This window comes from Onychomys torridus, chromosome 4 (genome assembly GCF_903995425.1).
Source record: "Onychomys torridus chromosome 4, mOncTor1.1, whole genome shotgun sequence".
In the NCBI taxonomy this organism is placed as follows: Eukaryota; Metazoa; Chordata; class Mammalia; order Rodentia; family Cricetidae; genus Onychomys; species Onychomys torridus.
Window position 1 is genome coordinate 11,900,327 of NC_050446.1, and position 14,672 is coordinate 11,914,998.

At 51.5% G+C, this 14,672-nt stretch overlaps 1 protein-coding gene across 1 annotated transcript; it reads left to right on the plus strand.

Moving 5' to 3' along the window:
* The first annotated feature begins 4,736 nt into the window (after nucleotides 1-4,736).
* On the plus strand, nucleotides 4,737-14,214 carry Mymk (myomaker, myoblast fusion factor). Its single transcript, XM_036183399.1, has 5 exons — nucleotides 4,737-4,871; nucleotides 9,267-9,381; nucleotides 10,709-10,857; nucleotides 13,543-13,659; nucleotides 14,065-14,214. Exons 1-5 carry the CDS (start codon nucleotides 4,737-4,739, stop codon nucleotides 14,212-14,214), a joined length of 666 nt encoding a protein of 221 aa, XP_036039292.1.
* The last annotated feature ends 458 nt before the right edge of the window (nucleotides 14,215-14,672 follow it).

The window sequence follows — 14,672 nt, forward strand, 5'->3', positions numbered from 1 at the left end:
TCTCCCTAAATCTAAGCAAGGACAAGGTTAGAAGTCATAAGGTGGCTGGAAGTAAGCTGCCGCTGGAACTCCACAAACAGAAAGCTGAGGAGCTGAACACCCAGGCTAATGCTAGCCAGGGAATGTTGGTACTGCACCTTCACTGCTCCTGGGACATCACAGCTTGTCCACGGTTGGTCTGTACACAGAAGCAAAAGCCAGGGACATCCCAGTAGACCAGCAAATCCAGGAGAAGGCCTCCTGCCCAAGGAAGGGACCATGGGCATCCCAACCAACTTCTCTACCACTAGCCTGTATCTTCTAATCCAGGGATCAAGGGAAGTATACTAAATAATGATAAAGAATTTGATCAGGCCTTCTTGGGTAGTTAGGGTTTTTGAGGTCAAAACGTGAATGGTTGAAAGGGTTTTTGGAATAGCTTTTTCAAGCCAGATTACATCTAGAAGCTTGAGTGCTATATTAAAACCTAGAGTTAGATTTTTTTTTTGGAAGGGAAGATTTACACAGCTATGGGCAAGTTCCTGGGTCCACAGAAAAACCTGGCATGTGGCTGTCTCCTCTGGCCACATACAGTGAATGTCATTTGCCAGCTAGTCTGGGGGTTAGGTAACAGCAGGGAATCTGGAGTTGAAACCCAGCTCAGCTCCAGCACCCAGCTCCAGAAGGTAGCCAGGGTCTTCCCAGGGTGAGAACCCACCAATGTATGGAGCAGACCACACAGTTCTTACTAGGGGGATTGCCTGCCCTGAGCCACTTGGCCTTACACAGTTGCCAGCAGAAGTTTGCGGGGACATAAAGCAGCTAAAGTCTCCATGCTAGGAATGGCAGGCCTTTGCATGATCTTCTGGCACGTTAAGGGGCCACAGTGTCCTGAGGTACTTGTACTTGGTGACAGCTGCCAATCACAATCCTTGTGTTGCACCCAGACCCAGCTCCAAATGGCTGCCTCCGCACAGACCTCAAAGGTAGAATTAGAGAGGCTTGAAGCTTGTTCCTTTCCTCCAGGTGACTTCAGTAGACCCCAGACAGGAACAAGGCCTCTGTGCTCTGGGGTGACCCACTCCTGTGGACCGGGTGTTCAAAGTTTGGAGGAGGCCAGTATAGCAGCTGGCACAGCGCTCCTGAGCTGGGCAGACAGACAGCTGTCCTGAAGGCTGAGAGCTCAGCATTCCATGCATGTCAGCACCTCTATAAAACCCAGCCACTCCCTCAGCTGAGGGGCTAGGGAAGGGGGGACCAACTGGTCAGCCCTCACTCCAGGCTTTGTGGCCTAGAAGCTGACCCTTACATGGTCCCACTGGGACCATGCCACCTGCTGGACAGAGAGGGGATGCCACCTGGGACCCTTGGGCACTGAAGCCTGGACATGCCAAGAGTCCACTGGGCCCACTCATGAACCAAGACATGAAGGCAACAGCTCTGGCCCCTCTGACCTCACAGGACAAAGGAAAAGAAGTGGCAAGACCAGGCAGTCTGATATGGCTGGGTAACATTGAGCGAGACCTTATTCTTTCCTGGGTCTCAGTCTTCTCCTTGTAAAAATGGAGAAGGCAGAGGTTTGCGCTTGCTGGGTGCCAAAAGACCTATGAGGCACAGCATGAAGACCTCTCTGCATATGGCTAGCTCTGGACAAACCCTGAATGTATGTGATTTTCAAGACTTATGTGCACATGCAGTGCCGTGGGGAAACAGCCACACTCCGAACCAGGCTGTGTCTTGAAGGACACTCATGGTTTAGTGGCACAGCTGTTGGGGTCTGTTGGGCGGAAGCACAGAGCTGGTAGGGGGCTGGCAGGTGGGGGCTTCAAAGGTGGGAAGGGCCAGGGTAGCTAGCTCCTCTATCTGCTGGCCTTGAACCTGCCCAGGGGGACCCTTGACCCTTGTCCCTGTGTCTCCAGGGGAACACCTACTCCCAGAGCAGCATCCTGTCTGTTCCACTCTACTTACCTCAACCCCAGCCCCCAGGCAAATAACTTCCCTTGCTACAGAGAGACCCAAGGGTCATTTCAGTCCTGTTCAAGACTGGATGCCTTCTCCAGAGTCAGCTGGTCTGTGGCCAGGCAGCCAGGCTGGGACGGGAGCCACACACGTCCACCCCCTCGGAGGGCAGCTCACAGTCCAGCCTTTATGTGGGGGCTCTCCTGCTGCCCAGGCCCAGCCACCTGTCTCCCTGCTTTGGGACATCTTCTCCTCAGCACCTTCCTCTTTAATGGCTATAACATATGTACAGCTCCACTTCCTTCTCCCCCCCCCCCCCCCCCTCTCTCTCTTCCTGAAGCTTACAGCCAGGCTTGGAGTTCATAGCTGCAACACACACACACACACACACACACACACACACACACACACACACTCATGCACATACCCACACATGTGCGCACACACAGCTGTGGAATGTTTTCCTGCTTCTGGGGTTTATGGCTCTGGGGCATGTGCTCCTTGCCACCTCCCTAAGTACCTGACATCTAGTCTATTCCTTCCCTCCCTTTGAACTCTTGTGGGAGCTGAGGCTGAGTTAGAATGGTGGACCAGTCGGGGGAGAAGTGAGAGTCATGAGAGACCCCACCTGAGTTGCTCAGGGGCAACCATGAACCTCCCCAGCCCCCATCACCAGCGTTCATATAGCAGGGACTGGTTTTCCCATTTGGAAAGAGAACTGGCCCCTAGAAAGCCAGACTGAAACCAGCCCCGCCTCCCTGGATTTTCATTCATTCTTTTAACAGCCATTCATTTCTCTGGTATTTGTTGAAGACCCACAAAATACTAGGTTGGGCCTGAAGGGGTTGTGGCAGAGAGCCAGGCAGACAGATCCCATACTCAAGACCCAAGCAATTCAAAACCGGCATCTCTATCAGATTGGTGAGTGCCAGGATAGGAAGGATGTGGAGTTGGGGGAGGGGCAGAGGAAGAGTGAAGGAACCTCTTGTCTCACTGTCTGTCAATCACAGAAGCCTTCATTTCAGACACACTGTCCAGGCTGGGAGTAAACCAGGCCTTAGCCGGAACAAGGGACAGGAAGTACTGTCCTGCAGCGGAAGCTGGGGGAGAAGCTGTATCTGAGACAGGAGAGTCTAGCATGTGCAAGGGCTGGGGTGTGCATCTAGGTATGGATATGGACAGCTTGGGAATCTCTTTGAGTAGTTAAGCTTCCTCCAGGGACTGAGAGAACCTTGGAAAAGTCTTAAGCAGAAGAATGACAGAACCAGGTGTCTCGAGTTGGCTATTTCATTGTGAGCTGGAGAAATGGACCTCAGATATCAGACAAGGGGCTTCCAGAAAGGCCTCACAGAGACGGGAAGCCCACAACCTCTCCTAGAGGAGACCACTGAGGGTGTATTGGTCCTTTTTTTTTTTTTTTTTTTCTGAGACAGGATTTCTCTATGTAGCTTTGGTACCTGTCCTGGATCTCACTCTGTAGACCAGGCTGGCCTCGAACTCACAGAGATCTGCCTGGCTCTGCCTCCCTAGTGCTGGGATTAAAGGTGTGCACCACCACCGCCCTGTGAGTGTATGGGTCCTTGAGCCTACTACACCCCAAGGTCTAGGGGGAAGGGAAGTAGTATCCGGATAGCTTTCTGGCCCATCCAGCCACCTGAGGCACTGGAGTGAACAGTATGGACAGAGCTCAAGGTCACTGTGCAGGTGAAGCAAAAGGAGCCAAACTCTGAAGAACGCACACTGTGCAGTCCACTATTAAGTTCTAATGAAGTCAGGCCCAGGCAGAAATCAGTAATAGTGGCTGCCCCTGACAGGGAGCAGGGAGCAGCTTACCAGAAAGGGCATAAAGGAATGTCCTCTCCCGGAGCCCTGGGAGTGAACACTGAGGGTCACACAGGTGTGTGCACCTGCCAGAACCCTTTAGCCTATGGGATTAAACCCCACGCACAGTGACAACTGGCAATAGAAGCTGATCGCAAATAAACCAAGAAAGAGCTGGCCTGAGAAGCTCAGACCACACACCCGTTGTTCCTTGGCTGGGGGCTGAGGGGTCCCTGCCAGACAGTTCCCCTAAGACATTTTGCAACAGGAGAAGGTGATTTCCTGAAGTCAGGCCAAGGAGCTGTTGTTAAAAGAGGGAACAAGAACTTAAAAGGCCAGACAACAGCTTTAGAATGGAGAGGGTTCTGTCTGCTAACTTAAGGAACAATGTAACTAAGCAGAGAAGGCGGAGTAAACCATTGAGTAAAAAGGGCCCGTAGGCTGGTGAACCGTGGTGCTTCTCTGTTGGTCCTTTGACTGAAGACAATTGGCTACATTTTAAGTTTTCTCACCCTCTTGCACCCCTTGTGACCCAAATAGCAGCACCCTTGACATGTTCATCCTGGGACAAAGACCTGGATGGAAAATAACAAGAAGTGGAGGATCTCAGTTATAGGAACTTGCCGCCCAAAAGCATTACCTCCAAGGGAAGAAATACGACTTTATTGAGAGACAGAGAGAGAGACAGAGAGAGAGACAGAGAGAGAGAGAGAGAGAGAGAGAGAGAGAGAGAGAGAGAGAGAGAGAGAGAGAGAGAGGTGCATACCACATGGTGCGGTGCATCAGCTGTTGGACCTTCTCCATGTGTCACTGGACACATGCTGGGGCCTGGAGCACTTGATCCCTCCTTGTGGACGCTGCCACAGCTGCTGTCAGGGCTGCTGATGAAGTAAAGAAGTGGGCTCTTTTTCTTCCTGCCCTAGAGACCAAGAAGGCCTTCACTACCTTCTCCCCAGGCAGTGCCTTCCTCCTGGTCCATGGGGGCAGTTGTGGCCAAATTGCTCCTGCCTACCCTCAGCAGCCTGGCCTTCCTCCCCACAGTGAGCATCGCTGCCAAGAGGCAGTTTTACATGGAGTCCATGGTCTACCTCTTCACCATGTTCTTTGTGGCGGTAAGTGGGAACCTAGGAGGAAGACCTCCTGGGGAGGGCCACCACCCCTGATGGAGAAACATGATTTGGAAGAGAAAGGTGTGTGTGAGGGTGTCCTGGTGACTGGAAAGAGAGGGTTTGGAGTCTGTCTTCCTCTACAGACCTCAGTTTCTCCATCTGTGCCATGAATTTGGGAGGGGGCAGTGGCTGACACATGTGACTGAAGCCAAGCCCATGATGGCCCCATGTCAGTTAGTTAAGGACAACCTTTGCAGGTTGCTTCTTATTCTGCTCCCACACCCTCCTCTCTACCAACTTTGTCCCGGGAGTTGCCGAGCCAGGGAGGAAAGGGGGTGAGTGAGCAGTCTAATGGACCCACTAGGTTCAGGGAAGGAAGAGGGCCTGGGTGGATCTGACTCCAGAATTCAGAACTACCGTCGTTGAGAAGGGCCAGCCTCTCTCTGAATCCTTTCTTTCTCTTCCATTATGTGTCTGGCTGGCCAGCGGCCTCTGAGTTCCCTCTCCCGCTCTGTTCCCAGGTAACGTCCTGGAGTGTGTCCTCTGTCTTTCAGGGGCATGTCCGGCACTGCCGGCTTTGCTGAAGCCTTGTGTCAGGGCCTCTGCACCTCCTCACTCCCTCTGCTTCCCTCACTAGTCCTACGTCTAGTTTTGTTCTCTGCTTGTCTCTCCCTTCTTTCTGTCTGTATCCAGCTCTTTTGATTTCTAGAATTACACCCCCATGGAGTTCACTCTCCTCTCTGCTCTGTCTATCTAATTTATCATCTATGTATATATTTATCTACCATCTTCTCACTTATCATTTGTCTTGTTCTAGTGTATCTATTCATCATCTGTCTAGCCAACCATCTCACCCTGTCCATTCACCTACCCATCTCTCTTCCCTCTGTCTTACAGGTTTCCTATCACTGTGCCCCTGAGTCCTGAGTCCCCCTCACACTGGCCCTCACTGCTGTCCTCTAACGAGGGGTCACACCATCTCCCTCACTGCTCTATAACCTGTGTTTCTCTCCCATCACACCTATCCCTCAACAGTTTGTGTGGTGTGTGACCCACACATTGGTAGGATACATGCTCAGGGCTGGCAAGCAGCCTGTTAGTCTCCTTCTTAAGGCAGAGCCAAACCTTTGGAAAATAGTATCCTGTCCCTAGGCCTGACTCTCCCAGCAGCAGGGCCTCAGTGGACAAAAGCATGGAGTATAGAGGGTACTTACTCAGCTGGCACTGAGTGAGGCCATGAGCACACACGTGTGTGCCCACATACTGCTCCATAGCCTGAGTAAACCAGAGTGGTTTCTAGTGGCGGGAGAAGCCACCAGTGCTTGTGGGCTGACAACAGTCGGGCGGGGGGCGGGGGGTGTTGGCACATGTCTACCTCCTGGTTGTGGTGGTCGCATGGATACAGTGAGTTTCTCCAAGGAACTGGAAGCTTTAGGTATCTGAGTTCATGTTAGGAGAGGAGGTCATTAGGCCAATAACAAGCCACAGGCAGCAAGTGGGGTGTGAGGGGCTCAGTATCACCCCTGAGCCCAGGGTAGCGATTTGCATTTGATTGAAGAGGAAGCTGAGTCTCAGAGAAGCTGGGCCACTGATGTCACCATGAACAGCACTCTGAGATCCTGGCCTACCTACAGTGCTTTCCCACACTGTTATTTGTTCCTCGTGAAACCTCGCTAAGGTCAGAGCCAAGATGAGACCCCATGGTCAGGGACAAAAACCAGGTTCTTGTGCCCAAGGCCCATGTTAGACATAGCCCAGCAACTCACAGGCCCCAGTTAGGTCACCCCTGCCTGCCCTCGGCCTGGGCTGGTCTACAGCTGCCTCTGCACCAGCCTCAGAGACCCACCCTGCCCCACCCCACCCAGAGTGGCAGGGCCAGCTGTCTCCTATGACAAATGTCCCCTGGCCTCAAAGCCACAGTCTGTGCCTCTTCTGCCTTCCACGTGGCTCCTCTAGGACCCTCCATGGCAACCACCAGTTGTGTGGTGTGCTGATGCCGAAATACAAGAATGACTCTCGGTGTCAGCTACCCAAGAGTGGGCCTGATTTATCCCAAAGAGTTCTGCTTTCCCTGGTTCTAGCTAATCTTATAGCCATCTAATCTAACAGCAGATTTTAATCTAAGAATCTTGGACAACTGCATCCTTTCCACATGCTGGACAGTACAGCAAACAGGCTAAAAAGAATGGGGGATCTGAGTCTTAATCTTCTGCAGGAGTCTCACAAGGGAGACAGCTGTTTCTCTGGCCCTATTGACTCAACAGCATACAAAGCCACATGCAGATATTCTCAGCCTATACCCATATGTTGCTTTCAACATGCGGTATTTTTTTTTTTTTTTTTGAGGGGAGGAGCACATGTTTTCAATGCCTTGCTGATTTTAACACATGGTCTTAGCCCTGGTCACCACATCTTACACAAACATACTATTCTGAGTCAGGGGCATAAAAAAGTCACAAAGGACAGATGGAGATTACAGAACAATCAAAAGCTTATGCATGCATCTGAGCCTGTAGGACTTGGTTACACTAGAAATTCAAAGATTGATTGCATTGTTTCTCTCGGAGGTAAATTAATTCTGACCAGGGTGAGTACAGAGTTTAAATGATCTCAAAGGACAATATTAATTTGGTTTCAGTTTGGGTGAAAGTTTGATTTGTAAAGGCAAACATTAAACAGCATTTTCCAGAAAAATCATTCCCATGATAACGCTATGGAGTTATCATGAAGGGTCCCCTTGCAAGCCCCACAGAACAGGTGCTCTCACTCAAATGGACAGAGGAGGCCCTGAGAGACCAGCCTCTTTTGTGGACCCCTCTGCCAGATCTGCTGGGCCAAAAAGCAGGGCTGGAGCTCCTGCCACACCCAGCTATGTCCTAGCCCAGCCTCAGTTGGGTCAAATCCACCTGCCTCTGGGGAGGAAGTGTACTCATCACTGCCTTGCCCTTGCCTCCTTGCCATCCTAGGGGATGCCCCAGGGAAGTTCACAGTCACACAGATCCCAAATGAACCTCAGGGCCTGGGGACAGTTAGATCTGCTGTAAAGCCTCCTCCTCTGGCCCTCACACACAGGCGAGTACTCCATGCTGGGATACAGCCTAATGAGGCTCTGCCGCTCCTCATTCCTCCTCGTGGGGAAGGTACTGATGTTTCAGAATCTCACAGCGAGTGAGTTTTACTCATTCTCTCGGGCCTGTACACCAAAAGGGAGCACAGATGTTACAGACGGTGGGCCCAAGTGGGGATGAGTGAGGTGGCTTTATTATAAGGACTAGAAGATCAGGAGCCCCTCCCAGAGCTGAGTCCCCTCCCTTCTCTGCTTGAGAGCCTTGATCTGACCCCACCTGAAGCTTGTCCTCCCCTAAGCTAAACAGTTAGAGCTCACACCTGGTTGGCTAGCCTCCTCTTCGCCCTTTAAAAGGTCCAGGTACCTAAAGCTCAAGGCAGCATCAAAGCTCTGGGTGGGGGCTGGCTGATCCAACACAGAAGCTGGACCACCCCTCCCTTCCCCTGGATGCTCTCAGTTGACTGACAGTCCACATGCAACTGTGATCAGCAGGAGGTCTCTAAGCTTCTAAGTCAGGCCCCACGTGCTTGACTGACACATCCATCATGCAGGGTCCTGGCCCCCTATGGTGCCCCTGCTGCCTCCAGACAGGGCTGTTTTCCAGCTTGCCTGCTCCCTCCTGCTGAGCTGGGTTTACCAAGAGCCGATTGTGCTGGCTCCTGGGCTTGTTTGTGCCAGTTTCACTTGTCAAAATAATTATGTCATGTAATTAAATATTACTTAAAATGATGAAATGTGAAGCAAAGGGAGAGAGAGTTGTTTTCTGTAAGAAATAAGTTGACTACTTGGAAATATTTCATATAGGGCCTTTCGCTTAAACGTAAATCTGTTCAGCTACACGTCAGGAACACGCCTGCTGGAATATGGGGGAGAGGTGTAGAAAAGAGGGTGGCAGGATCAGCCCCTGCATGGAGGAGTCTGAAGTCTTCCTCCTTTGTGAAGAGCAGGGGGTCCAGGATAAGACTCACATCCAAAGATTGACGCGGGAACATGTGTGCCCTTGCAATCAGCCCAGGGACAAAGGGTGTGTGTGAGTGGTATTTTAGGGTCCCCTTCTCAACAGGCTTCATCTACCTGTTGAGATGACTACCAGCCCTGGGCCAGTGGTAAGAGTCTGAAAGTGATATTTACTTCCAGTCCTGATGGTCTCACCTGCTTAATCTCCACAACACCTCCTCAGGGGGAGTATCCAACCCCGTGCCCTGATGACATGGGGAAACTGACCTACAAAGCCATTAAGGCCTCACGCTAGTGAGGGGCCTGTGGCTTGGGACCAGTTCTCACCCATCACCGATGCCCACGGCCTGCTGACCTCATGTGTTTTCCCACAGTTCTCCCATGCCTGTGATGGGCCTGGCTTGTCCATGCTGTGTTTCATGCGCCGTGACACCCTGGAGTACTTCAGCATCTATGGGACAGCCCTGAGCATGTGGGTCTCACTAATGGGTGAGTGGCTATCTCTGCCAGTTTGGGGGAGCCATTCCCCAACACCAGCCAGCACCCAGCCCGTCTCTGAGATCCTCTCCCTCCTTTCTGCTTTGCAGAGCCAGCGGCTTAATCTACTAAAAGAAACATGCACATTTCTTCGATGCCTGTGCTCTGAGTTTTCACATCCTTAAGTAATTCCTGTAATAAGCACTTGTGACATTTAAAAAGCAAAGGCACACAAAGGAGAGGACAAAAGTGTTCCCACACTCAGCCCTACAGAGACCACCATTGCCCTCAAGTCAGGGACTTAGCCTCCCAGAACATACCCCAGGCTCAAGGGAACATTTGCTCTTATGGGTCATCTTCAGCTCTGGGTTTTAGGAAGGTAGGCCATTCAAAATCCTCCCTTTGGACCTGGAGTACAGCTCAGTAGTCAAGCGCTGGCCTGGTGAGCAATAGGGTTCATCCATTGGTTCCATCTCCAGCACTGTGAAAATTTGAAAGAGAAAGAAAGAAAGAAGGAAGGTGTCTTAGTTAGAGTTTCTATGGCTGTGAAGAGACACCATGACCTCAGCAACTCTTACAAAGGAAAACATTTAGTTGGGGTGGCTTTCAGTTCAGAGTTTTAGTCCATTATCGTCATGGTGGGAAGCATTGGCGGCATGCAGGAGGACATGGTGCTGGAGCAGTAGCTGAGAGTTCTACATCTGAATCCACAGGCAGCGGGAAGAGAATGGGACACACTAGGCCTGGCTTGAGCTTCCGAGACCTCAAAGCCCACCCTCAGTGACACACTTCCTCCAACAAGGCCACACCTTCCAATAGTGCCACTCCCTGTGAGACTGTGGGGAACATTTTCTTTCAAAGCACCACAGAAAGGATGGAGGTAGTAAGAAAGCAGGAAGGATGAAGGAAAGAAGAAAAGAAAGGAAGGGAGGGAGGGAGAGAGGGAGGGACAGGGAAAGAAAATAAAGAAAAGGGAGAAACCAAATCAACTCAACCTTGTTTCTCAGGGGTGTTGTCACAGGTGGGCCATGTTACCTGAGGGTCCCTCCTGAGACTCAGCCCTATGCACCACTCACCTGCTCACAAATCTCTAGTCTTAAGTCTTTCATCTGAGGATTCCCAGGAAATACTGATCACTCAGTCTACATTTAATTACAGCCACGCTGATCCGGGGAAGCAGCATCCCCTGTTTCCTCCAAATAACTAAAATTCAGATCCTGTGGGGACCAAGTTGGGCCTTTGGGTCCTACAGACTGAGAGGACATCCCAATGGGTTCCCAAGGGTAGGGGCACAGCCAAGGGGAGGGAAGCAACTCACCATTCCTGTGCCTCTCTCCAGCACTGGCTGATTTTGATGAACCCCAGAGGTCAACCTTCACGATGCTCGGTGTGCTTACCATCGCTGTTCGGACTTTCCATGACCGCTGGGGCTATGGGGTATACTCAGGCCCCATAGGTACAGCCATCCTCATCATTGCTATGAAATGGGTGAGTACTATGTGTATCTCAGCTGAAAGGGCCCAGGGAATCTGCAGTTCTCCCCTGACCTTGGTTCTCCTATCTGGGGGTCCTATACCTCCTACCCTTACATGCAGACAAACTAACATAAGAATTGAGCCCAAACTCCTAGAATCCTTAGAAATGGTGACTCATGCTTGAACCCTATTTGCTGCTGGCTCATCAGTAATTACTGGTCCTGGGTAAAGTCAAAACTCCTTTTTTTTCCCCTGCTATGTGTCCAAATACTCATAAAGAATGCTTCTAAGCATGGGTACATACATGGCTTTTAATGTAACCAGAGATGAGGAGACCACTCATCATCATGACCATCACTGTCATTATCACCGTCGTTATCACCATCATTATCACCGTCATTATCATTCTGAGAGATAATGGCTGCTTACAGCACCGGTTATCTGGAGAGCAGCCTGAAGGAGGCAAGCTTTGGATATAGTTCTCGTGAAGAAGGAAGGTTTGAGGTGTGGGTGAAGAGGGTTTTCAGTAAGACTACCCCAGAGGAGGGCCTGGTACCTGACACTTACTCTGCCCTCTACAGTCCCAAGAACCTCCTGGCTGCAAGGTCTAGAGCCCACCTAAGCTAGCCAACATGAACGGGGTCCTGATAGCAGACTAGAACCAGGGATGTCTCCTGGACCCCTCTCAGAGCAGTCAGGCCCAAAACACAGACCTGGACGGCCAGCAGGCTTCATTCATGCCAAGCAGGTGGCAGCCCAGGCCCCAAGTTCACACCATTCCTCTGCATTTTGCATGTGGCACCACTTTGGATCTTGGGGTTCCCCCTGAGTAGAACCTCAGCAGTGCAGAGCAGGCCAGTCAGTGGTTTGACAGGGAGTGGGAGGGGGAGGCTCTGATCCATCCACAGCAAAGGGAGAACAGGTAAAAGCAGGCAGGAAGCTTCCAAGCACCTCCTACTCCTGCGGGCTCCCAGGAACCCAAGTGTATTTTGCTTTTTAATTAAGGGTGAAGCTAGGGTGCACAGGGGTCAGTAGGCAAACCTGCAGCCCCAGTAGGCAGTGGTTGCTGGACTTGGCTTTTCAGGGGACAATGATTAGATTCTGTCTCGCTCTAATTGGGGTGAAGCTGGCCCTAGCTGACCCTGAAGACCAAAGCCTCTTTGTGGCAGAGGTGCTAGGGTTCTGCACGGTTAATTAGCAAGCTGGAATGCATAAACATGAAGGCTCCTTCTGATGTTGCTTCCTCATCCTGCCCATCATGGCCCCTGTGCTGCCCTTGGTTGGATCTGGATCTGACTGAATCTTTTTTTTTTAAAGATAGTGTCTCGCTTTGTATCTCTGGCTGACCTCCAACTCACAGAGCTCCTCCTGCCTCTGCCTCCTGCATGCTGGGATTAAAGTCCAGCACTCCCATACTGACTGGACTTCAGCTAACCAGGATAGCGTACATGTGTCAGCATCCCTCAGTAAATGCCAGGCTTCCCAGGTCTCTGGAGAGAATGGGAGTGTGAGAGGCTGCAGCACCCACAGATCCCGTCTCCTAGACCACTAAATATGCAGGTGGTTTGGACCTGCTTCTGAGAATGGGGACAGCATTCTTTCCCATGGCTCACCCTTTGGGGGAGGAAGTATGGAAACAACACTTGGAGAGCAGAAACTGAGTTAAACGGAAGATAGGGGTTCCTGGGACAAAGAAGACCCATGGGTGACCTTGGATATTCGTTCCCTCTCTGGGACCCCAGTGTGACAATTGTGAAACTGGCCACATGAGGGCTTCCCAGGCCACCAGCACCTGCACCCAGGCTAATCAGCTGTACCCAGAGCACTGACACCATTCCCCGGGTCCTCAATTCCTGTTAACAATGGCAAGTTTTAGAAGACTGGAAACAGCACCATATCACCACTCATTTGGTGGTAAAGCCAGCTGTGACCAGCTGTTGATGGCCTTGGTGTTTCCAATGTTAGTGATGTGTGCAGTCAGGGCTGCTGTGCCGTGCCCACAGCGTGCATTTGACAGTGGTATGTATAATAGTCCACCCCACTGAAGCCTGAACCATCCTGAGTCTAAAATACCCCTGGGACCCAAGGGTCTGCATTCCACTGAGGAACCACAGCTATTTCATCTCTTCTATGTCATATCTCATCTTACCAAGCTTGAACACACACCAGACACTTGTGTAAGACATCAGGGCCTGAGAAATCAATGTCAATGGAAAAGCACCACTTGGCTGGTAAAGCTGATTATATTCATCTGTATGCCACAGAAGTCCCACAGAAGCCACCTGGAGAGGAAGGAGTGCAGGGCTCATAGGTCCCAAACAAGCTGATATCCTTTCACTGTTAACAATCTCTGTGGGCATGCCCTCTATCTAGTTAGGAGATAGGAGTGCATCAGTGGCCTTGCTACTTCCCAGAGAGGCAACAAGGGCAGTGGGGACCCAGGGAAAACTGGCCCAGAGATTCCCAACCCTATCACTCAGGCAAAGATCTCTGCCAGTTTTGCTTCAGGGGAGCCCAGTCTTTGCAGAACTGACAGAGGTGCTTGGGCATGCAGAGGAAGGGGTTTGGGGCACTTCTCCTACCTGAAGATGGCAGGGTGGTAGGGGATGGCAGTGGGATCATGCCCAGACAACTCAGGAAGGGGCTCTAACCTGTACTGCACCCCAAAAACCTTAATGTTACCACATTGCCCCCACAGCTGAAGAAGATGAAAGAGAAGAAGGGTCTGTACCCTGACAAGAGCATCTACACTCAGCAGATAGGTCCTGGCCTCTGCTTTGGGGCACTGGCCCTGATGCTTCGCTTCTTCTTTGAGGTATCAGGCCTGTGGGGAGGGGATTGAGCCCTCCAGAGCCCTCTGGAAATGGCTTGACTTAACAGACAGGAGAGCAGCTTGTTTTCACAGGGAGGCTCCAAGTCATGCATTCTGTTGTAGTGGGACTTGAAGTTGGTACTCTCCACCCCCAGTGTGCCACATCACAGCCTGCATGGACCCGAGGGTCACAGGGAGTCAATCAGGCTGACTTCAGGAAGCTTGATGCATGTCCTGGAAGAGGCCAGGGGCTGGTGCCCAGAACCCAGAGGACAGGGGACAGAGGAAGGCAGAGAGCCTTTCTGCCATATTCTCAGAGTGGGATGGCCAGCAGAGGCACCAGATGGCTAGAAGGGCTTAGTCCAGGGAAGGGGCTGAGGCTCTACACTGATTCACTCTCCTCCACAGGAATGGGATTACACCTATGTCCACAGCTTCTACCACTGTGCCCTGGCCATGTCCTTCGTCCTGCTGCTGCCCAAGGTCAACAAGAAGGCTGGGAACACAGGGACCCCCGCCAAGCTGACCTTCTCCACCCTCTGCTGCACTTGTGTCTGACCACGGCCCCTGTTCTAGGTCCCTGCCCTCCTGTCTGGCAGTCCCACCATCTCTCCCAAGATACTTCCTATGCTTCCCCAAGTGGTGTGTCAATGAGAAATGGTCTCTTCTGCACCCCAAGAGACCAGCAGACCTGCTACACTCTGCTAAACGATGCTTAGAGACCCACTAACTTCACGTTCGCCAGTTGCTTCACTCTGTTGCAGAAAAAGAAAAGGAATTTTCTCCTCTAGGACTTCATAACCATAGGTGTGCCCGGCAGAGCTCTTGACCAGTAGATACTGGCCACAAGTCCCATCCCAGCAGTGTACACAACAGGGGTGATCTAGTTCCTAAGTCCTGCCTACCTAGATTGTCTGCTTTCTCTAGAAAACTGGTATTGTCACTTGTGCCCTCTGCCCAGGCTCTGCAAGTCCCCTTCCCCCATTTACGAAGCTGGAGCCAGTGAAACCAGCTTT

Excerpts from the sequence above, each read along its gene's own strand:
- Mymk (XM_036183399.1), top strand. The coding sequence starts at position 4,737 with ATGGGGGCAGTTGTGGCCAAATTGCTCCTGCCTACCCTCAGCAGCCTG. Across the intron at positions 4,872-9,266 it reads TCACCATGTTCTTTGTGGCG|TTCTCCCATGCCTGTGATGG; the intron begins GTAAGTGGGAAC and ends GTTTTCCCACAG. Across the intron at positions 13,660-14,064 it reads TGCTTCGCTTCTTCTTTGAG|GAATGGGATTACACCTATGT; the intron begins GTATCAGGCCTG and ends TCTCCTCCACAG.